Source organism: Mesocricetus auratus, unplaced genomic scaffold (genome assembly GCF_017639785.1).
Source record: "Mesocricetus auratus isolate SY011 unplaced genomic scaffold, BCM_Maur_2.0 Super-Scaffold_100007, whole genome shotgun sequence".
Lineage (NCBI taxonomy): Eukaryota > Metazoa > Chordata > Mammalia > Rodentia > Cricetidae > Mesocricetus > Mesocricetus auratus.
The window spans coordinates 95,359,445-95,382,111 of NW_024429191.1; the positions used below are offsets into that span (position 1 = coordinate 95,359,445).

Here is a 22,667-nt window from a genome sequence, read left to right on the forward strand (position 1 = left end):
GAAGGGGCTTAGCAGAGCATGGCGCGAGGCAGAGCTACACAGCCCCCGCTCCCCAGGAGCGCGGTCCCCAGTCCCACTCCTGTGCAGGAGAATTAATCTGCCGGCATTTAAGCCTTGGCCCCTCTGGTGGATATAATCGCTTGGAAATAAATCATCCAGTGTGAAAAAAAACGAGAAGACTAATCTTGGTGCGATCCGACTCCTGGCCCCAGCACTGAAGCTTTGCGTTTGGATTCTGTGTCTCTTCTGGCAGGTGTCAGCTCCCCCCACCCGTGCGCTTGTAACCACCCTCCCTGCTGTTTCAGGGCTCAAGGCTGGTGCCCCACGTTCACCTTGATGGAGGGCCACGGTCCAGGGCGTCCACTCTCCCCACCCTGGGCTCTGTAACCTCCTACGTCCAGTTGAACACCAGCACGCCACTGCTTCTTTAGGCGTAACTTGTTTCAGAAGCCTTGGGGGCTGTGCTGCCCCGCTATCCTGTCTTAGAGTGGGGTGCAACAGGACATTGGGACTTCCCGGTTATTTGCCCAGAGGGTCCCCAGCTTACCCATTACCACCTGCCTCTCCCAGGACTGGGGCCCCAAACGCCCCCCACACCCACTCCCCTACCCCCTACCCCATCCATGAGTGCCACACACACACACACACACACACACACACACACACACACACACACACACACACACACACACACACACACACACAGAGCCCCCGTGCCGGGAACTGTTAAATCAGAAAAAGCCATCCTGGTGTGAAGAAAGAAATCTTTATTAATCTTAATAATAATACTGCTAATTTGAATGGTCACACCGTGGAAGCATACCGAATGGTAAGAAAGGAAGCCTGGGGCTCGGCTGCAGTCCTGGGGGAGAGGGGCCGGGAGGAGGGGTTCCGAGCTGCTGTGGGAAAAGGGTCCGAAACAGCAGAAGGCGAGGGGCCCTGTACCAAGGACAGAGCCGGAGGCAGGCGCGGGGCTATGTACAACAGGAATAGAAAAGGAGGGGCCGTTTCCATAGCTTCGGTGGCTGATGCTGGATAGAAAGTGAGGTGATGTATTTCGAGGTGCCGCGTCGGGAGCCATGGTTTCTGTTTTTTGCTGTTAACCCTACTCCACCTATCCCTGCCTTGCCAGGGGCTTCTTGCTACCTGTCTGTCCCCTGTACCATCCACTGGGCCCGCTGCGTCCCCGTGACTCCCACCACACCTGCCCAGGGAGCAAAGGGCCCCCCCTCCCGCAGCCCTGCTGGCCTTCCCCGTGGCGGGGCCAGCCCAGACCTTGCCCTTTCCTTGCCTTCCCCATGGGTCCTGCTCTGACTGTGGTCCTCCAGACCCACAGCACCTTGACTCCCAACCTCGAGGTGCAGCCCAGGGCTGGCCCATCTCTCTTCCCCTGTCCCCCAGCACATCTGAGCCTACAGAAGGGAGCGGGGAGGAGTCCTAGCAGGCAGCTGAGGCTGGCACTGGAGCCCACGGCGGCGCCTTCTTCAGGAAGGCTGCCACTTACATAGGAGTCCTGTGCTCCAGGGCCCACCTGCCGACCATCTCAGCATGAGGACTGGGTCCCCGCTGGCTGGGCGTCCTTTGTCTTCTGTAGCGGGAAGCTTTCTCACATAGGGGAGCGGAGCATGGGGCGCCCCAAGAGTTCTGGGGCCATGTCAGCCCTTTGCATCGGGAATTGGATCCCCAGGGCGGCTGGTTGGACAGCTGACGGCACTGGCAGCACATTCAATGAGGCCAGGCTGGAGACCTGGGTTAAGTGACAAGCCACTGGCCCCCAACTGCCCCCAGCCCCTCCAGGGCTCAGCAGGCGATAGCCCAAGTCATCTGGTTGCTCCTTCTCAGGGGCCTGCTCCATCCTAGGAACCCCCCTGCCTGGGGAGCAGGGTGGGAAAGGAAGACTGGAGAGATACCCGAGACCCCCTCCCCCGCCCCACACCCACGGGCCACATTTCCCCCTCCAGGTCTTCCCCAGAGCCTGGAGGCAGCATCCCTACTGCACCGCCGGCCAGGCAAGGCCACTCTCCAGCGCCCCCTGGGGGACGAGCTCCCTCGGTGCGGGCATACGCCAGACGTGGACTTGGGCTTGGTTGGATGCCTCTTGGTTTGGTTGGAACTTTTTGTTGTTGTTGTTGCTGCTTGGATCTTAACTTTTTTTTTGTTTTGTTTTTTGTTTTGTGATTTTTTTGTTTTGTTTTTTGTTTTGTTTTGTTTTTGCCCTTCATGGTCCGAGAAGGAGACGGTGGAAGGTTTCACTACAACAGAAACAGAAAGAGGTGGCTGCAGCACACGGGACCCCCGCGCCTGTGGTCGGGGTCCAACCTGAAGCCACAGTACCCCTAAAGCCGTCCCTCCTCCCCCACCACCAGCTAAAGCAGACCATCTTGTAGGAATGGGCAGGGCTGCGTGTGGAAGATAATCAGACCTGGTGGAGGGTGGTAGGGCATGGCGGAGAACAGGGCAGGGGAGGGAGCAGGGCTCTATCTGCTACGGGGCTAACAGCTTTGGTCACCTTGTGGTCCTGAACCCCCCCCCTGAGTCGAGGAGGGGCCAGCACCTGCTAGTTCTGGCCGGAGCTCTTGGCCTGACCTCAGGTACCAACTGACAATCCTTTCAGGGACCCTAGGCAGTAGAATTAGGTGGGTCCCCACAGGCCACAGAGGCACGCGTATGCTAACAGAGGCTGGAGTGGCTGGAGGAAGGCTGGAGGAAGGACGCGGGCACGTGACCCTGGCCTGACTACTGCAACCCTTCCCTCTCCTGCGATGGGCCTTGACAAAAGGTATGTCGAGTCTTGGGATGGGTGGGGGGTAGCTCTGTAGGTCAAGGACAAATACCCAGAGCCATCTATCAGCTCCAAATGCCTGAGGAGGCGGGCCAGGCTCAGGGAGGGTCTCCAGGTCCATCAATGCAGGGTGACCCAGGGTCAGGGACATTCCCAGAAGGAATTCTAGAGCTGGGGTGACCACAGCAGTATGTGCACAGAACAGCGTGCTTGTGACTACTTTAACAGGAGGGTAGTAAACTTTAATAGACACATTAGCTTCAGCTGAGCGGAAGTCCAGAGGGCCGCAGCTGCTCTAGAGGGCCGCAGCTGCTCCTGACATTCCTAGAGAAAGGTGGATGGAGGGTCCCCCCCTCCCACTTGGGAAACCCGTTGACTAGGCCTAGAGCTAGTCACCAAGCACGGGGGTGGCCAGGCCTGCAGGGGTTGGCTGAGGTGGCTCTGAGGGAGGCTTGGTGGCACTTCTGGAGCTCTGAGGGCCCGTGTTGCCCTGAGACATAGGCACGGCCCTGGCAGGACAAACTTGTCGTCCCCCCCGGCTGTATGCATACCGTACCTGAAGTGGCTTGTGTAACATCAACAACGTCAAGATAGGGAACCAAGGTTCAGACATACGGGAAAACCAGGGTCAGAGACACACACACCAGCACGGGTGGGGTGGGGAGACCAGCTGGCTGGAGGTAAAATGAAAATCTATGGACTTTAGAGTCGCAGAGGGTCAGCGGCGCTTGTCGCTGACCGGGAGGGGCGCACTGTCCTCCTGGTGGCTGTATCTGGTGTTGGGACTGAAGGGTTTGGTTTGGAATAAGCAGTGGTGTGAATGCTGTGAGGGGGTCTCTTGCTAGTAGGGGGTGAAGCGGCTGTACCCTCCTCGGCAGAGGCTAGCCTGCAACATCAAAGATGAAAAACAGCCAATCAGTACCATCTTTTGGTATTGGGAGGAAAAAAATCAAAAAGGAAAAAAAAATAAGGAAAACCAAAACAAGAAAGAAAGAAAAAGAAAAAAGAAAGAAATAGCTAATCCCACTTTCTTTCCCCCCCACAGTATTTCTTTGGGAAGAATGGGTTTCCGGTTGTCATAGCAACCGCTCCTCCATGGTGGTCTTGGGACTGGGAGGGGTGATCGTCCCTTGCAGACTTCTATACTGTCTCTGGGGTCACTTCTTGGGCCTTCAGCTGGGCCCACTGTGCCCTCTGGTGGAGCTATCCCCTCGTGCCTACGGGGCTAGTCAGCTTTCTCCGCCGACACGGCTCCTACTGGCCATCTGGGTCTACTAGGCCCTGCTAGGCTGGGCTCTGTGTCCTGCCAGAGAGGTTTCTGTGGAATCTTGTTCCCACCCCCCTCCCGGAGTTTTGCAGGAAATGGAAGGAAGTAGTCGGAGAATGCCTCCCAGGCCTCGGAAATAAGCCGTAGCCAAGAGGGGCCTGTGAGTCGATCACAGTGTTTAGCTAGCTGCCTTGAGGCTGAGCTGTGCAGGCAGCCTGGGCCTTCAGCCTGCAGTCCTGGGTCTGGGTTGCTTCCTGTGTGGCTGCGGCACCCTCTTAGCTAGAGCCCCCACAGGCCTCCTGCTCAGGATGCCTGGGGCTTGCTAAAAAAAATCAACAAAGACAAAAAAATCTCAAGGGAATAATCAAAAACCAAGGGAGGTAGAGAAGAAAAAAAACATGTTGCCCCTCAGCTTTCTTTCTCTTTACTGCCCCCCAAGTGTTTTCATCTTTGATGCTGGATGCAAGCTAGAAACATACATCAACATCCCTGGGCGGGGGGCGCTAAGGCACAGGAAGTAGGTGTGCACCGGACACAGACTGGGCTACAGAGGGTCTGGGCTACGTTGACATCTGGGCATACACGCACACACATACACACATACACACGCACACGGACACTCCAGCCCGCCCATTCTCCCACCCTGAAACCGTGGGTGAGGCCGATGGAAGCCATGCCCCTGGAGGCCTGGGTAGTCTGGGAAGAGAGTTTGATGGGAAAGGGTTGCTGTCTTTTAGTCCCTGTGCCGGGAGAGAATGGGAGAATGGGAGGGTGGGGGGCTAACCTCAGACACTTCCCAGGAAAGAATGGGCTACGTTCCCAAACTGCCAGGCCTCTGCAGCCACCGCAGGGAGGAATGGAAGGACAGAGACAGGACTGTGGTCACTGGGTTCCGGACCCTTCCCAGGGGTCCGGTCATTGTGGAGGGTTGAACCTGCCTTCCAGGCAAGCCCCTCCCTCTCAATGGATTTTTCCCAACTCTCCAGAGCTAGGCACTGGCTGGAGGCCTCAGCCTCTTCCTGTCCCACCCATCCCCCCGGCAGGACGGACCTCCTCGTGTTACTGGCAGCCGTTCTTACCATGGTTCCGATGCTGTAGGTTGCTGTGGGGCCGATGGTGTGATGGTACGGATCGGTAGCTGCATAGACTCTGCCATAACTAGGGAAGAGCAGGGAGGGAGAGGAGAGGGTACAGGAGACGGGCGGCTGAAGCAGGTGACAGCTGACCAGCCCCGACCAGCGCCCTTCCCAGGAGCCCCCCGCCCCCTGCCACTCCCCGTAAGACCCTCTCAGCTGCATGTCCTTCCTTCCTATTTGGAAAGAAGATTCTGGAACTTAGCAGTTCATCCCCTTCATTAGGTGGCCAGTGTGCCCTGCTTGGTGACCCAAGGAGGGAATAGAGTTCTTAGCAAGTTCGTTTGACTCTGCCTCCAGCAAGAACTAGGGCTGAGAGCTGGGGAAAGGGTTTGACCCAAGAGAGAGATGAGGATGGGGACCAGCAGCATTGGTCCCAGATGACCTTCCGCTCGCCTAATCTGAGGCTGTGTCACAGAAGCCTGTATGCTCGCACATAAAGGTAGGAAACAGACTCTGAGGAAGGCAAGGGTTGGAGGGACCCACCGGCTATGGGAGGGGTCATATGGACGGACATACGGACGTGAATGACGGCTTTCTGTAATCTACCATATAACCTAAACAGGAGCTCTGAAGCCACCGGGCCAAGAGTGTGAGGGAAAGAGGCCAAGGCTCGGCCTCCAGTGAGGACTTGCTGACGAACTAGCATAGCTTTCTCCACGGGGCAAGCTCACAGCTGGGCGGAGGGAGGGCTGGGTGCTCCCAGCTACACACAAGTTGTTTCCGGGGGCCACATGGAGCTCGCACGCAGTCGCCCTTACAAGGGTAAGGGGTCTTGAGAGCTGTGAGACCCCCTGGGTTGAGACTCGGGTATTCTATCTGCTCCACGAGATGTATGGAAGGAAGTAACCAGTCAGCCCCCCCCCGCTGGTTCATGGATCTCTGAGCTCAGTCTGGATCCGCTTTCCTTCCAGCCCTGCATTCACCAGACACAGGCCCCCACAGGTCCTGAGTGGTGGGTGGGGCTTCCTGTCTGTCTGAACCCACCCTCCAAAGAGCCCACCAGCACCCCTGTGCCGCCTGCCTGCTGCTCCCAGCCTCACCTGTCGCTGTAGGCTGTGGTGGCTGCGGCTGCGGGCTGAGCGTATCTGTAAGCTGCATAGCCTCCCTGCAGGGGAGGTGGGAAGGAGAGACACACATGGACTCAGTAGGGCTCACTCAGGTTGAGGCAGAGCCAGAGAAACTGAGGTGGACAGAGACCCAGCAGAGCCAGGCCCCCAGCAGGGGCTACAGACCTTCTCAGGTCTCCTGGTCCGACTTTCCACTCCCAACTTAGCCTGGTGTGGTTTAGGTGGTCCAGGACTGGGGACCTGGTCTGTGGAGGTCTGAGGGCTGTAGTGTTGAAGATGAAGCAGGGTTGCCTATTCATTTGTCCTTCCTTCCTTCCTTCCTTCCTTCCTTCCTTCCTTCCTTCCTTCCTTCCTTATCTGTCCTCACAATCATTTGTAATTTCAGTGTACACTAATGTGCACCAGTTATGTCTCTGGCTGCATGCTGGTCCCAGCACGCACCAAGTGCCCACAGACCCACCAACAGACCAGCCACTATCTGACCGTCATAGGAAGCCCACTGGTGACTCTGGACCCAGTCCTGGATACCAGGGAGGATGGAGGGGACCTTGACGGGATTGGTTCAGATATCCCTTAGACAGTGGGTAGTTAACTAGAGGCAACTAGCTGCCCGGGGCAAAGCAGAGTCAGGTTCATTGTGGGGGATGCTCACCGAGGGTTCTGAGCCACAGAACGTGACGGGCATAGTTTCAAAGGGAGAGGGAGGCACAGGACCTTGCCCAGGGATAATGAGTACCCAGGGCTTGCCTTTGGTCTCTCTCGGAACCTCCACACGGGTCAAGGGTGCTGGTTCTAGCATGGTTAGGAGCGGGAGGGGCCACTCATATAATCCCCTGCCACATGGGGCAGGGTGCCTTAGGCTTATAGGACTACTGAGATAACCACTAGCAATGGCCATGGCCTGTGCCCCCGCTGAGCCCGAGGGGCAGGAGGAGTGAGGCCGTGATGGGCTTCTCACTCACAGGCACAAACAGGATGTTGGACTTGCACCCTTCCCTCCCCAGGGCTACACTTACATAAATCTCAGCACCATAAAATCCATCCTGATACACGACCCTGGAAGCAAACGGACAAGAGAGTGGTGGGAACGCTGGAGAGGTGGGGTAGGCCGGCTCCGGTGTCTGCTGAGGAGGGAGGGGGCACGGTGCCAGCCCCGCCCACGGGACTGGCATTTTAACAAGCGTTTGCTCCAGTGCCCTGTTTGGTATAACAATAGAGTAACACCCTTGCTGGTCAGCTCTTTTCTCCCAAAACCCAGGGGCCCATCAGCCCACTCCTGCCATCCTCCCCCTCTGTCCCCCAGGCAGCTGACCCCCTTCAGCAGGGGAGGGCAGGACCCCAGGCAAGGGACCAGAGAGGGCTCCCAGAAGGCCCTTGCTGGACCCAAGGGCTAACACAGGCCCTGTTTAGCATCCGGATGACATGTGGGTGCTAAATGACCCCTTAGAGGCCAGCGAGCCCTGGAGGTGTCCCCTGGGGTGGGGGTTGATGATGCAGGCAGGCAGTTGCAGTGCTGGGTTCTGGGGTCCCTACTCTTCTGTCCCGCCCCCCCCCAGTTCTGGAAGGGCTGCTGAGCCCCCTTAACTTCTCAGGGCTGCCTCCCATGCTCCCCGGTTTTCCTTCAGCCTCCCCTTCCAAGGTACTCACGCTCCGTAAGTCGGAATGGGGGGCGGAGGAGGTGCAGCTCGGAAGGTGTTATACACAGCCCGGCCCCGGCCCCGCAGGTGTGCGCCCCGGTAGGCGACGGCGGTGCCCGTGGTGGGGTAGGGGAAACTGGTCACTGTAGGAAAAGGGCGTGGGAGAGGAGTGAAGAGAGACCAGGGCTTACAGCCCCGCTCGCCCTGCCTCAGCCCACCCGACCTGCCCCTGTCCCTCCGCTTTACCTGCATAGAACTCAGGCCCGTAGACTGCCCCTACTACAGGGTTTAGCTTCCAGCCTACAACAGAAAGAACAGAGTCACTGGCTTCCCAAGCCTAGTGCCACCTCTTCTTATTCCTGGGACCTCCAAAGGCAGTAAACAGCCCAGGCCGATGGGGCTACTTCACCACTTGGCCTCTGCAAAGGGCAGGACCCTGCCCAGGACTGGGCATCAAGCCAGGTCCGTCTCCCCACATGATAACCACCTGCTACTGGAGAGGAATGACAGGTACCCCCACTCTGGTCCATCAACTGGGTTCTTGGGTTCCCCCTGCAGTGTGCCCTCCCCCAGCTTGCTCCTGGGCACTCTTACTCTGGGGGCGTCGGAAACTTGGGGGGCACTGGAAAGGGGAGACACAGCTTGAAAACATCTGTATCCACAACTGGGACTAATGGTTCACTGTTTGGGGTCTTCATATCCTGCCTGAAAGTGTCCCTGCTGCTCTAAGGTTCCTGGGGTCCCTTCCCTGGAGAGTGAGGGGTTTCCCACCCTCCTCTTATCTCTAGTTCTTCTGTAGGGTGCTTGGAAAGGGGGGAGGAAGGAAGAGAAGAATCGTGACAGGGTCAGCAAAATGGCTCAGCGGGTAAAGGTGTTTGCCACTAAACCTGGTGACCAGAGTTCAAGTCCCTGGACCGACATGGTGCAAGGAGAGAAACCAACTCTTGCAAGTTGTTCTCTGATTTCCACACATGCTACAACATGCTTGCACACACACACACACACACACCCTAAATAAAATGTTAAAGAGATGTGATGATGGTTAATAGGTCCCGTGCGCTTGGAGTGTGCCAAAAATACTCTGTTAACTCCTGAGGTTCTCATCATACACGGGGCAGGCGTTACAGCCTCTCCATTTTACACTCACAGATTGGTAGTGTGTGTGTGTGTGTAAGAGCAGGTTGCAAACCTGCACTCTCAAGCCAGATGGGCTTCCTGACTTCTCCCTTGGACTACAGGGACCCCCCCCCACCTCTCCTTTCTTCCAGGTGGGCAGTCTTCTTCCCGCTGGGATTCAGGAGCCAACTGGACTCCAGCGTCTGCAGGTCAGACAGGTGGAGGAGGATCAGCCCACACCCTCATTTACTCAGGTCTCACCTGCACGCACTCCTTATTTGCATGCATGATGGGGAGGGGCAGGGAGGGCCTGAGCCACTGGAACTGCACGTGTAAGTTCCTAAGCCCAGCTCTAACAGCCCCACAGGAGGGCGGGTGAGCAGGCGGGAACCGTGTGGAGCATTCAGTCATCCCATCCACCTACGCTAGACTAAGCATTTTCCACCACCTTGTGTCTAAAGTGGCCAGTGTTCTGGAATCTTCCATACAGCTAAGATCAACAGGGAAGAAATCTGGGGAGATAACCCCTAAGATCTCATCTTCCAGGAGTAGAACCCTCAGGCTGGTCTGGGTCCCACCTTCCCTAGGCTTCTTTCTTGGTTCTTTTGGGTCTATCCTGGAAGAGGAGAGTCAGGGGCTACATCCTGTCCCGGGGGTCCTGGACACTTGGACCTGAGAATGTCTACTTGCCCGCTGGCTCTGCTGGAATGGAACCCCACAGGCTAACAGAGACAGCCAGAGGACACACCTGAATGACTATTTTGTCCACTGTTAAGTAGGGTACCTGGTAACACCTGGAGGGCTTGTTTCCTGCAGTGGGGACCTCAACACTCCCCATGATGAACTTGAGAGTACTGGCCGGCATTAATTAAGGCTCTCATGCTCTCATGAGCCAACGCCCTCCCCCTTGGTCATGCCACAGTGAACCCAGGGCCGTTCCTCTGAAGCCCGTGTAGCTCTCCGACAGCAGGATGAGCAGAGCTTTCTGTCTCTCTCACTCCCTGACACCAGCCAGCATCAGTACCCAGAGGAGCCAGCAAAGAACAGAGCTGGCTGGACCTGGGCTTATTCTTCGCATCAAACTCCTAGATTCTTCCCATCTACCCAGACGGTGGTGAGACTCAAGACTCTTGGGTGGAGAGCAGAAAGGGGCTCAGCTGTGTTACAGCTGCCATACTGCCCAGTCCCTGTGGATCCACAGGAGCCAACTGGTCCCTTTGCTGGCCAGAGCCAGTGTGCAGTGGCTGTAGACAGTAGCCACTCGGCGCAGGTGGCTGGCTTCGGAGACAGACTTTCTAGTGGATGTCATGACTCTGCCCCTAGGACCTAGACCAGGGTCCATGGCTCACACAGTGGCAGGTGTCCACAATGGCTAGATCATTGTGCCCACTTACCCCAGAGTGCACATCAGGAGCTTACGGCCGAGGACCAAGCTCAAGTTCTTGAGCCCATTAGAATATCCAGATATTAAAGAGGGGCTGCCGCACGGTGGCACACGCCTTGGTCCCAGCACTCGGGAGGCAGAGGCAGGCGGATCTCTGTGAGTTCAAGGCCTGGTCTACAGAGATGGTTCCAGGATAGCTAGGGATGTTACACAGAGGAACTCTGTCTCAAAACAAAACAAAACAAACAAACAAACAGAAACCCAGAAAAAGGAAACCAAGAAAGGACTTTGTCAATCTAATGGTGGTGAAAATGTGGTGGCTGACTGGGATGCTGTGGGGTCAAGTGTGTCTGAGCTGTGGATCTCAGGACAAGCTCCGTTGTCAGGAGGGCTGCCCCCATGATGGCCACTGCCAAATCACAGCACCCGCAAACCCATCTTGTCCCCCTTAAAAAGGACTACCCTTTCACCACCTGGGCTAAGTGCCAGCTAGCACAAACTGGCCGGGATTCACTAGGGACTCGGGTAAATCCAGGACACTCAGAACTTTGAGAGAACCAAACCCCTGCAAAAGCAGAGAGAATTCTTTGACACCCAGTCCTAAGCTGGAACTGGCCAGAGTCTCCATCTGTGCTGGCTGGGATTTTGTTTGTTTGTTTTTTTCCTTCCAACTTGACAGAAGCCGGAGTCACCTGGGATGAGGAAGCCTCAGTTAGAAAATGACCTGGTCATTGCATTAGCCTGTAGGCAAAGCTGGGTGGGGCATTTTCTTGATCAGTGATTGATGTGGAGGGGTCCGTGCTGCCCCACTCAGGTGGGCCCTGACGGTCTGAGAAGGCAGGCAGGGTAAGCAGGGCTAGCAAGCCAATAAGCGGCGCTACTCCATGGCCTCTGCTTTGGTTCCTGCCTCCAGGTTCTCTGCACTGGTGCAGCATCCAGCCCTGTGTATGACCCATTGCGGAAGTCAAGGGGCAGCTGAAATGTGGTCCATCTACCTCCATGCAGAGGTGGGTCACTGTGCTGTCTGCGAGTGGTACCACACCTCCATCTACAGACACTGCTCCCCAGTAGGCTAGAAGAGGCTCTGCCACACAGCCAGCTACCCTCAGGGCAGACCTCTCGCTGGCAACCTTCTAAAAAGTCTCGGTGGAGCCAGCCGCCAGCACCGGCAGACTGGAGGAAAAGGGCGCACGCGCGCGCGCACACACACACACACACACACACACACACACACACACACACACACACATACACACACACACAGCAGGTGTGCACACACAGCAGGTGTGCACACACAGGTGCAGCAGGTGTGCACGCACACGCAGCCACACAGTCCACTCACAGTGCAGGACAGCTGGGAGCTGTAGCCGACACCTCCGGAGTCCCAGGGACACACTCTTTTCCCCTGACACCTGTGTCCCCAGCCCTGGGTGGCCCTTAGAGGTCTTTCCCCAGCTCTAGGCAATGGATGAAGGGTCTCATGTGGCCCAAGCTGGTCGTGACCTTCTGATCCTTCTGCCTTTACTTCGCAAGCGCTGGGATTATAGCTGTGTACCATCACCTGGGGTTTGTGTGACGAAGAGTGAGTGGTTCAGGGCTGGCTCTGTCTGTGCATGCCAGGCAAATATCCTGCCGGCTGAGCCACAACCCCAGCCCTCAGTATTGCTGTTTTTCAGATGAAACGATTGGGGCTCAGGGATGTCTAGAAGCTTGAACGAAGTCCCTAACCCCCTCTTCCTTGTCCTGTGAGTGAGGACACTGCACTAGACCACAGGGCCCTCTAGACTCAACACTAGTCTTCCAGGGAGTCCCCACTGTTTATTTATCTGCACCCCCTGCCTTTCTATACAGCCCCTGGGAGCTGTGGATGCTTGGGACGCTTGGGAAAGCTCAGGGGCACTGACTGGAGACTCCAGCTGTGGGGGTGGGGAGGGTTGGCTCCAGCTGTCTGCCTCAGCTGACCACTCCTCTCTGACAGGACGAAAGCGGGAAGGCTCGGACACCAGATGCGGGCGATGGTTTAGAGGCAGGAAGGCTGCCTCAGTTTCCCCAGGCTTCTGCTCCAGCCCCTGAGGCATGCTGGGAGTCTTGGGTTCTCACCATTGGCATACGGGTTCCCAGGCTTCTTATTGGTCATGACCCGGGCTGTGGCATTATTAACCTGTCCAGAGACAGAGAGAGTGAGTGAGTGAGTGAGTCAGCTTCATTGGGGACCCTCAGCTGCCCTGGTTTTACCCTCGGGGTGTGGCCTCTGTGGAGGAAGGCCACTGAGGCTCCTAAGCTGATATCTAGCTGGGCCCACACTGGTGCTTACCAACACTGCTGGCAAGCAGGGGCCCTTGGAGATAGTCCCAGGCCTGTTAGCAGGCCAGGCTCCTTGCTATTCTCTTCCAGATGGTTGCCAAGACCTTCCTAGGTGTGTGTGTGTGTGTGTGTGTGTGTGTGTGCGCGCGCGTGCGCGCGCGCGCACAGGATGGCTACTCCGACCACCACGGGCAAGCAAGCTCTTCTCCTGGGTCAGGGTCTTTGACCTCTCTGCAGTATGGAACTTTCTGAGGGGGCTATTGGGGGGGCAAGGTGGGTAAGGGAAGCATTAGAAAGACAGAACCCAGGGACTAACTAGGTCCTGTTTACCAGATATGTAAGGCTTAGCCAGATTGCCTGGGGGAGGGGCAGTGATGCAGAGGACAGAGGCAGGCCCAAATGGGAGCGAGGGAGGCAGGAATGAATTAGGCAATGCCCAAGGAAGAGGTCTGGGCTGCACACAGCATCTACACTTGTACGTGTGAGCCTAGCAGCCTGGGCAGAGGTCTCAGAGTCACTGGGCACCGGACTGGGTCAGGGGTGTTGGAGTCCCTTTAACTTCTACGGTGCCAGGCCCCTCTTTTGTCATAGTCCCTGCTGCTCCAGGCCTCCCGGGGGGAGCCCGGCTCTGGACCCCGCAGCCACACCGAGGAACCTACAAGGGAGAATAGGGTGCCTGGGCAGCCCCACCTGGCTCTGCTCACTGCTAGCCTTTGGCCAGCGGCTGTCACTTCTGCTTCTACTCAACAAGGGGTGGCAGCTGAGGCTGCCTGGTGGGCGGACCCTCTTTGTCAGGGACAGGCTGCTCCGTCCACAGCTCTTGAGACCTCCTGCCTCCCCCCCCCCCCCCCCGTGTTTTTCCGGAGCCCTCCCTGTGAGTGGATGGGGACAGGCCTCTTGCAGGAGGAAAGGACAGAAGGAGGTGGGGAGGTGGGGAGCCTCAAGCCTCCGCCCGGCCAGAGTTACAGGTGCTAGGCCCAGCTGAGAAGCTGGAGGTTGGGAGGCCGGGTCAGGGCGGCTCTGCCTCCGGTTAGAGTGAGTCCCCTGTTGGGCCCTTTGTAGGATGGGCAGCCGCTGCCGGGCTGGTGGGGGGCCCAGGGGTTGGGGCACGCTGCCCAGCACCTCCCTGCCCTGCTGCGCGGCCCGCCACACACTTATCTCAGCACCTCAATTTTCCGTCCCTCTACGATCGTCCCATTCAGCTTCTCCCGGGCTCGGTCAGCATCTGAGCTAGTTTCAAAAGTTACAAACCCAAAACCCTGTGAGCAGAGGAGGACAGACAGGAGAAGACAGGATGAGAAAAGGGAAGTAGAGGAGAGGGGGAGGGGGAGGGAGAGAGAGGGGGGCGAGTCAGGTGGAGAGGTGTCAGAAGTCTGTCTTGGTGCCAGCACTAGGAGACAGCCTCAGGCAAGGGCAGGGCCTGAGGCCACCATGTCTGACACCTCCCAGGAGGACAGGCCAAAGAGATGCTAACCCAGCCAGGGGCCATGACTGCCACTATAACCCCTCGGGGTGCGGGGCTGAGACTGGGCTCCATGGGGAACAGCATCCCCACCTTTGCTCTGGGAGCCCCAGGGTGTGTGTATGTGTGGAGGGGGAGGGTCTTTCTGGAGAGGGGAGCAGAGCTCTTCTTTGCCGGGTGCCCTCCCGATCTACAGACTCTGCAGCCCCTCCCACAAGCCTCCAGGGTTGTGAGTGGTTGGATGGGCTTAGGGACCCAGGCCCGGGGCTGGGGGCAGTGGGGCTCTGGGGTGCGAGCAGGAGGCCCTGGCAGCCCGAAAGAGGAGACGCAGCCTGGCAGCAACAACAGACAGCTGGGGCGGAGGGGGGCAGAAGAGCAGGGAGTGCAAGCACCCGTGTGGCTCAGGGGTCCTCGGGCGGGCGGGCGGGCGAGCGAGCGAGCGGGCGAGCGGGCGCGAAGCTCTCCAGGAACGAAACGCACATTTCACACGTTAGCCTGGCGGGACCTACAGCCGGCGCGCTGTAATGGTGGCGGCCTCTGTGCGGCACCCACCTTGGAGCCCCGTTCGTTAAAAATGATCTCCACGTCTAAAATTTTCCCGAATTGCTGCAGAGACAGGGGGGGGGGCGAGAGGTGGAAGATGGGAGAAAGGGGTTAGGATACCAGCAGCCTTATCCCTTCCCCTCCCAAGATGCCAGCCACCAGGCTCAGGGCAAGAGGACCCCAGGGACGCCCTCCCTTCTGCCTGTGGAGGTCTTTGTCTTCCTTAGGGAGTATGCGTCATAGCACCAGGGGTGGAATGCCCAAGGTATTAATTAGTGCCGTCCTTAATCCGCTGAGAGGCCTTTGCTTGAATGGGCTTGTGGAGAAGGGGAGGGTCCTATGCTGGCCAGGAAATGGCAGTTGAGATGACCAATCAGAATCCTTGATTGGGACAAGGGACAGGCCCCTCGGAGGTGGGAGTTGGCAAGTAGAAGATGTTAAGAGTGAAGGACCGGTTTGGAGAGAGCACTGACTGCTCATCCAGAGGTCCTGAGTTAAATTCCCAGCAACTACATGGTGGCTTACAACCATCTGTAATGAGATCTGTTGCCCTCTCCTGGCTTGCAGACATTCATGGAGGCAGGATGTTGTAGTCATAATAAATAAATAAAATCTTAAAAAAAAAAAAGAGTGAAGGACCAGGGACCAGGGGACCAGGGATAGGACTGGGTGTGGGGGCACAAATCCTTATACTGGTGACTCCTGGGACCCAGTACTGTTTGCCCCTGTGCTGTGTGTTGGAACCCAGGCCTCCTGCTGGTACAGGATGCCCCGCCAGCTAGGATACATTGCTTTGGCTCTGGATGATCCCTTCCTGTCTCATAGCTAGCCTGGAGTCTCCGTGGTCAGCCTTGTCTCCCTCGGTGGTATGGGAGACCATGAACACGTGACCCACAGCTCCACACAACACCCGTGAGACCCTTAGCCTCCTGGGCCAGCAACTGATGGGCCTCTCCTCACCTTGCACATTCCTGACACAGGGTAAGAGGGCCTGGAGGGCGGGGGGGGGGGGGGCAGGTAGCTATAGGGCCCTGTCTGCAGGTTCTGAGGAGAGGGGAACCCTTTACCTCATTCTGTACAAAAATGTGACACTTAGTTTCTACTTGTCTGTCAGGACCCTGTGACTAGGTTGCAGGCTGAGGGCCCCAGTCCGTGGTTGTCTATAGTGGCAGCTGTTTAATGCAAGGGGCCCAGGCTCAGAGAATTTCAGAGTCCCCCCAAAACCCCAGATTAGGAGGGCTGGGCAACCTCATCATCTGACGGTTCCCACTGATCCAGCGAGACCCACCCCGAGGTCAGGAGTGCAATTCTAGGGTCACCCGAGGGCTGCTCAGAGGCACTCTGCTCTCTCCTGCTGTGTGAGACAGGCTGAGCAGGGGTTGTGCGGTAAAAAAGGGAACAGGTGCTGGCCAGAGAGAGAGGGGACTTGAGGCCAGGGCGGAGACAGAGAGAAGGGACACAGGCAAGTCATACGGTCCTTTGCAGCCAAGGTTGGCCGAGGAGCTCAAGAAGCTGTCCCGTAGTCCCCAGGCGCCTCCTCCACGGCAGCCCCAGCCCCCACAGGCTCCAGCCCAGATTTGAGGGGCTGTAATAGTGCTACCCTCTCTGGAGCCCAGGGATGCAAAATCTAGGGCCACACTCAGAGGACCACGGAAGGGCACTGTTGCCTGCTTGGTTCCAATCAATTGTATTTGCAAGTTGCTCCTCCCCTGGGAAGCCAGGACCCAGCCTGGAAGAGGGGAGCCTAGCTGCACAGGAGAGGCTGAAACTGTGTAAGGCCAGGAGATCAGGCTGCCGCCCCTCCAGGCATCTTCCTCTCTGGAGCAGAAATCTGCCTCTAGGCAGGCTGTTGGGGCCCAGAGGACTCTATGGCCCTTGGAGACTGGTGGCATGCGAGTGAAGAGGCAGCCCTCACCAAACCCCTACTGTAAATTTGGCTACCTGCCTCTTGTACTCTGCCAGGGGAGGGCTGACTCAAATGAGAAGAACCGGGGACCCTGCCTCCTCCTGGCACAGACTCCCTGCAATGGGGTGGGGGACAGAGGAGCAGGCGGGTGCACACTCACCCCGAACATTTGCCGCAGGTCGGGGTCCCTGAACCGGAAGGGGATGTTGGAGACATGTAGTCGTTTGGGCTGCTGCTTCTCCGTGGGGTCTGAAGAGTGGAGCTGCTGCTGGCTGTCTGTCTGCGCTGCCTCATCCGCCTGCTGCCGAGAGAAGACTCGTAAGGCGGGCCTGCAGACTGTGTGGGCCCACCCCCTCTCTCTGTCCCAACCCTTTCCACCCCTGGGTCAGCGATCCCCAAGAGAACTCCGGCAGGACAAATCCTCAAGGTTCAAATGGCAACCAGACTGAGGCCCCACCTTTTCTGTCCCGGTGAGCCCATGAGAGCACCTCTCTCCTGTCAGGACAGGCTCAGGCCTCCTTGGCAGGGTCTGCTGCGGGGCTGCCTAGGCACGACCCTTTCTACTGAGTGCCACCCTCAGTGGCCTTTTAACCCAGTACTACTGGGAGAGCGGAGGCCCCTTCTGGCGTCAGAATCGGATTGGTTTTATGACGGGCTTCCTGGGTAGTTATCGGCAGGGTGCTGCCGTGTTGGGCCGCGTACTCCCAAGGCTCCTCCTGACCCCACGAGGTCATTGCTGCTTCACTCAAGGCACAGGGGCTGCTCTAGTTGTCAGGACCAGTCTGTCCTCATTTAGGCTAAACACCGGCTGGGGGGAAGCCTGAAAGGACTCGGGTTTCAAGCCCACCATCCTTGAGTTCACGCAGGAGGACTGGGGATGCGCCTGAGGTTCAGGCTTCCTAGACATCTTCAGCGAGGCTGGATCTCAGCCCTACTCACTCTCAGATTCATCGGCGGCGGTGGCAGCAAAGACAGACTGACCAGCACTTCCTCAGCGCCAGCTGGTGAGTGGGTATGTGAACCAAGGTGGCGGAGTTCATCTCCAGGATGCCCAGGCCTGAGGTCTTCATGTTCACGGCCAGGCTCGTAGGTGACACACTTGTCAGCCTACCTAGTTTTCCACTCATCCCCAAAACCTTAGTGTCCAGGACAGGCGCTCTGGGGTGGCACACACAGGGGGTGGGTGCCCCAGCTCCCATCCCGGGGTTCCTTTATGCTATTGTCCCTGTTCTCCAAGTGGGGCTGAGATCAGCTACGTGGCAACACCCGGCTAAGAATACACCTTCTGATGGCTTTCTCCCAGTGCCAATGCCCTCTGGCCCCTGTGGTTTTGAGGGATCACCTCCAAAATACATCCAGTGAGCTCTGCGTCTCTCGGGGGCAGAGGTGGAGGTGCTGGACAGTACAGGGGTTAGGGTTAGTCACCATCGTTCCCACTGCGGCCCAAGGAGCAGAGGCAGCTGGGGGGGGGCGGTTTGAGGCTCGGCCTTCCTTTCCCACAGGCTTCCAGGAAGTGCCGGTGTTCTCGGGCTATTTCAGGATAGACTGTATCCCAGGAATGCTGAAGGCATGGGTCCCATGGAGGCGGGATGGTCAGAAAAGCCATGCCCAAGGTTACACTGCTTGGGTCTGTGCTGTAGCTGAAGAAGATGGAGCCCAAATGGACAGTCTCCCCAAGGCCTTGCCATGTCTAAGTGGCAAGGGGTGGGCCTCCAGGCTCCAGCTTGAGTGGCTCTTTCTTTGGTCTTCCTGTCTCCTTTGGAGAGGCAGACTATTCCCTTACACTCCCGCGTTCAACCAAGAGGCTCCGACTAGGCTTCAGGCAGCAAGCGCCCTAGACAGCCAGAGCAAGAAGACCCAGGTGACAGCTCCCAGAGGCCAGATACCAGCTGGGGTGGCTTGGGAGGCCCGCGGTTGCAGCGGAGTTTATTTGCAAATGTCCTGCAGATGCAACTCAGCCTTGCGGCACTGGGAAGTTAAATACACGGCACAGATACGGGCAGGGGAACCCCCCCTTTCCCCCCTGCCCATGTGGACAGCCCCACGTCTATCTCAGCAAACCAGCCACCTGTGTTTGAGCAATCTTGGTCAATGCAGGCCTTCTCAGCCCCATGCTGGAACTGTAGGTATGGCAGCCTGACCCCCGCGCCTCTGAGAGGCAGTGGGTAGTCAGATGTCTCAGGCTTGGCAAGCTGGGGAGTTACTGCTTGGGGCTTGCTAACACTGCCCGGAAGCCCAGTGAAGGGAACTGGGCTTGGGCAGGAAGACACAGGCAGCAGGAACAGCCTCAGCGGGCAGGAGGGTGTGTGTTTGGTCTGTTAGGCACCAGGTCCACGTCTGTGGGGCAACACAGGGCAGCAGGCTGTCTCTGCAGGAGCTGACTGACTCTCCAGGGCTGTTCTGGGGCTTCTGGAGGAAGCCACTCTCCAGTTCCAATGCTGTCCTCCTTACTCTCCGTGTTGTAGAAAGCGAATATTGGATAGACTCCGAAGGGACAACTGTCCCCCCGGACAAAGGCAAACCTGCCCAAGCAGCCTGCGATTTTTTTGGTAATATGAGATCCATACTCTGTTCGTAGCAGGTGCGGTTCCGCGGTTCCCCCTTTCCCCGTGGAAGCCACACAGCATGCAGATGCAGGTGTCCCTACTAATTAAGTCATCTTCATTTTGGGTTGGAGAAATCCAGCCTTGTTAGCGGCCTGAGGTGCTGGCTTCTGACCAGCAGAGGGCAGCAACGAGCACTACCAGGTGGCCACTATAGCTCAGGAATCCGTGTCAAAGTAAGAGCTGGCCAGAGTGTGTGTGTGTGTGTGTGGGGGGGGACCACAACACTGCACTACTGAAGTTGGGGTGTCGGGGTTTCTTTGCTTCCCCCATCCTACTCAGCAGTGTACAAAGGCAAGCAAACGAGCTCAGCGCCTGTAAAACTGTAAGGTGCATTGAGAAACCCCTTAGTGTGAGTGCGTACCGCTGGTCCTGAGCAGGGACAAGGCCTGCCTCCCGTTCATCACAGTGGTGTAGGTGGCCTGGCTGACCCTTCCTTCTGAGAAGTGGGTCTGCCTGCCCTCCCCCTTCCCCCTCCCCTCCCCTCCCAGTCTTTGCTCGCAGAGAAGAATCAGCCACCCCAGTGCCCCGACCTCTCCCAGGGTACACTGGTTGCTTTGCCTCAGTGGCTTTCCGTGCTGTGTCATGGTCACAGACCCTTCTGCTGTCCCACCTCTGCCCATTCAAGGCTGGTGCCAGCCCCTGGGGCTAAGGCAAGGCCGAGAAGGCCGACTCCCCTGGGTTGGATCTGCCTGTCAAGCTCTACATGGGGGACTGAGAGGTCACCTGGGAAGGGTGAGCGGAGGGGTCCCGGGAGGGCTTAGCCGAAGGGCCCGGCGACCCCATTGGTGGTCCGGAGCCAAGCTTGGCTGGTGTGGCATAAACCAAGCTGGGATTTCCACTCCGCAGCCTCGCTCTATTTCTCCCGCCCCCTGGGGTATCCGAGGGACGATCCAGCCACCGGGGGAGGGGGGAGAGGATGGCCAGTGGGCTTGGGAGGAGGGGCTGCCTGCATGTGGCCCTGAGGTGTCTTCCTTCTTTGAGTGTCTCTCTTCAGAACCCCAGAGTCTGTGCTGCGGCTTGGATGCTGAATGCCACATCACGCCTCTGCTGGCTGGCCAAGCCTCCGCAGCCTCCGCAGCTGCAGACCAGCCACATTGACTTGTCCCTCACTAGGCTAGGGAGCCGTCCCGCCGGCGGCCTGGTTCTCTTTCTCTCCTTCTCATCCCGTTTGCCCACTTTGCTCTGTCGCTGGGCAGGCGAGGAGCCAGGGACCCAAGGCTTCACCTCCCGGCGGAGGGAGCCCCATCATGGCCCCCGTACCCAGCAACACCTTCTGCCCGCCCCGCCCTGGCATTTCCCAGGTGTACACCAGTCTTCCCAAGAGCGTCTGTGGAGCATAAGGACCGGGCGTGAGCCCTCTGGGCTTCCATTCCTGGCACTCACGTGAACCCCCCGAGTGAATAAATAAATGAGTGTGTGAGTTGGGGTTTCCTCTATGCGTGAGCTGGACCCTGTGCGTGCCGCAGAGCTCACTGTAGCCCCACTGATGATGACACGCACGCAACACTTTGTGCTGCCTTTGGCAGGTGGCCCTGGATGGTAGGAGACGTGGGACTCTGAATCCAGGCACGGGGCTCTGTAGCCTTCCTGCTGGGATCACAGGTGGGGACGGCCCTTTCACAAGGGACTTCCAGATGATGGGACCCAGAGTAAAGGTCTCCTGTGTGTCAGTGAGCAGCTGTCTCAGGAATGAACAGGGGTGAAAGTCACTGGGGTTAAGGACAAAACTGTTGAAATGGGCCTAAGGATTTCTGAGGTCCCTGGTGGCCAAGGCTGTTGAGAGGAACAGATGATTGATGGGCTGGGATCCCTCGGGGTCCACCATCCCTCTGTTACTCAGGGTCTTTGGGCATCTTGTCTGGGCAGTGGGTTGTCAGGGAGAGTCCTGAGCCGGTAGGGACAGGGGTCCCCGATTCTGAGCTGGGAATGCTCCAAAGTGGGGAAGCCTGCTGGAAACGGTAGGTTCAGGCCACATAGAGGCCCCTGTCCCAAGACAAAGACAGCTTTTCTGAGCCCAGGCCTGGGATATATGTCTCTGAGGGACCAGGGTACGAAAGGAAGCAAGGCAGGTATACCAGCTGCTGGGCACCTGCTCCCTCCTGTGCCACCCTTGGCTTGGAGGCAGGGTGGGCCTTTTAGAGCTGACTTGGTGAGCTGTGAATGTGGGCCAGGCTGCTCACAGCTGAAGGGAATCTCTCTGGGGAGAGGGCCCCATGGTGTGCGTGTCCATGAGGTAAGCAGGGCGATGGTGCATACACATCCTGGGAATGGGGCGGGGTGCAGGGGGGGGAGGTACCAGGGCACTCGGTGCCTTGGTGGCCACATCCTGGAAGCTAAGGGAGGTCCTGGGCCAGGTGGGAGAAGCTAGGTCTAGGCTGGATCTCTGAATGCAACTTATCTGCCGTCCCGGTAGCCCTGGATACCAGTCTCAGGCGGCTCAGGGAAAGACCTGGAGAAGGCCAGGGTGAGTGGATAGAGTCCTCTGAATGTCCACGTGATGGACTGGTGACATCGGACCTGGCCAGCACATGCTGGCTTTGCCTCTCTGGATAGGCAGCTCCTCTGAGGGAGGGGCCGACAGCTCCTGGATTCTCAGAACAGAGCTGGCCCGTCCTCCACTGAGCTCCCCCAATGTGGGTATCTCTGCTTGCATAAGTGCCCCAGGGTCAGAGATCAAGGCCCCCAGGTACCTGCAGCTTTTTTGGAGAGGGGTGTCCCTAAGTGTCCTCAACATCCTCTTGCTAGTCCAATAGCTTCTAGCTTCCCAGGTCAGAGTAGTGGCAGATTCACCCTCATGGTGAAATAGACATATTAGATCTGATACTGTGACCCTGACAACCCTTATAGAACATGAACACTCTAGCCAGAGAGCAGGATGGCTCAGGGCGACTGTTCCTCAGGGTTCTGACATTCTCTGGTACAGGCATCTCCCACGGGAAGCATTGGGGTACCAAACCTCGAAACTCAGCTTGCTCCAGGTGCTCCAAGGCAGCCAACCCTTGCCCCAGCCCTCAGCTCCCTGACATCTCTGCCTTTGACTAGTGGGAGCCCGAAGGACAGGGCTGGTCACACCCTCTCTGCACCGCAGAACTGCCTCGGAGCCTGGCACTCAGCCTGTGTTGTGCAGGGCAGAGAGGTTGACTCAGATCCCGGTAGCTGTATCTGTCTGGTAGCCGCAAGGTGTCCAGAGGCCTCAGTGCTGGTTTCTGCTGTTGAATTACAAGGCTATCTGTCCCCTACTTATGCCATCTATGACCCTGACCTGCTTACGGCCAGGTGAGGCCCCATGTCTTACGAGAGACTCTCCTGCCGCCACTCACTGACATTTGTTCATAAGCAGAGGGGGGCTGTCTGCTAAAGTCTATTGGACCGCGTGGCTGTGACTTATCTATGGCGAACCTCTTTAACTCTGGGGTCACCTGTCTACTCTGAGCATGCAGAGGCTATGTGTGGACTT

General features: G+C 57.7%; 1 protein-coding gene across 9 annotated transcripts in view; it reads right to left on the reverse strand.

Annotated features, from left to right (window-relative positions):
- Positions 1-752: 752 nt before the first annotated feature.
- Positions 753-22,667, reverse strand: part of Rbfox3 (RNA binding fox-1 homolog 3) — a 420,524-nt gene continuing 398,609 nt past the window's right edge. For 5 of the 9 annotated variants that reach the window (XM_005069842.4, XM_040750135.1, XM_040750134.1 and 2 more), the window contains exons 5-14: positions 16,765-16,905; positions 14,708-14,761; positions 13,860-13,952; positions 12,490-12,550; positions 8,136-8,189; positions 7,900-8,032; positions 7,269-7,449; positions 6,226-6,290; positions 5,129-5,207; positions 2,159-3,668 (exon numbers count right to left, since the gene is read on the reverse strand). In XM_005069842.4, the coding sequence (XP_005069899.1) occupies positions 3,624-3,668; positions 5,129-5,207; positions 6,226-6,290; positions 7,269-7,449; positions 7,900-8,032; positions 8,136-8,189; positions 12,490-12,550; positions 13,860-13,952; positions 14,708-14,761; positions 16,765-16,905 (906 nt within the window). In that variant the 3' untranslated portion in view covers positions 2,159-3,623. Of the gene's footprint in view, positions 3,669-5,128; positions 5,208-6,225; positions 6,291-7,268; positions 7,450-7,899; positions 8,033-8,135; positions 8,190-12,489; positions 12,551-13,859; positions 13,953-14,707; positions 14,762-16,764; positions 16,906-22,667 lie in introns of all 9 variants that reach the window. The other 4 variants (XM_013113354.3, XM_021227040.2, XM_021227039.2 and 1 more) reach the window with 4 other exon arrangements.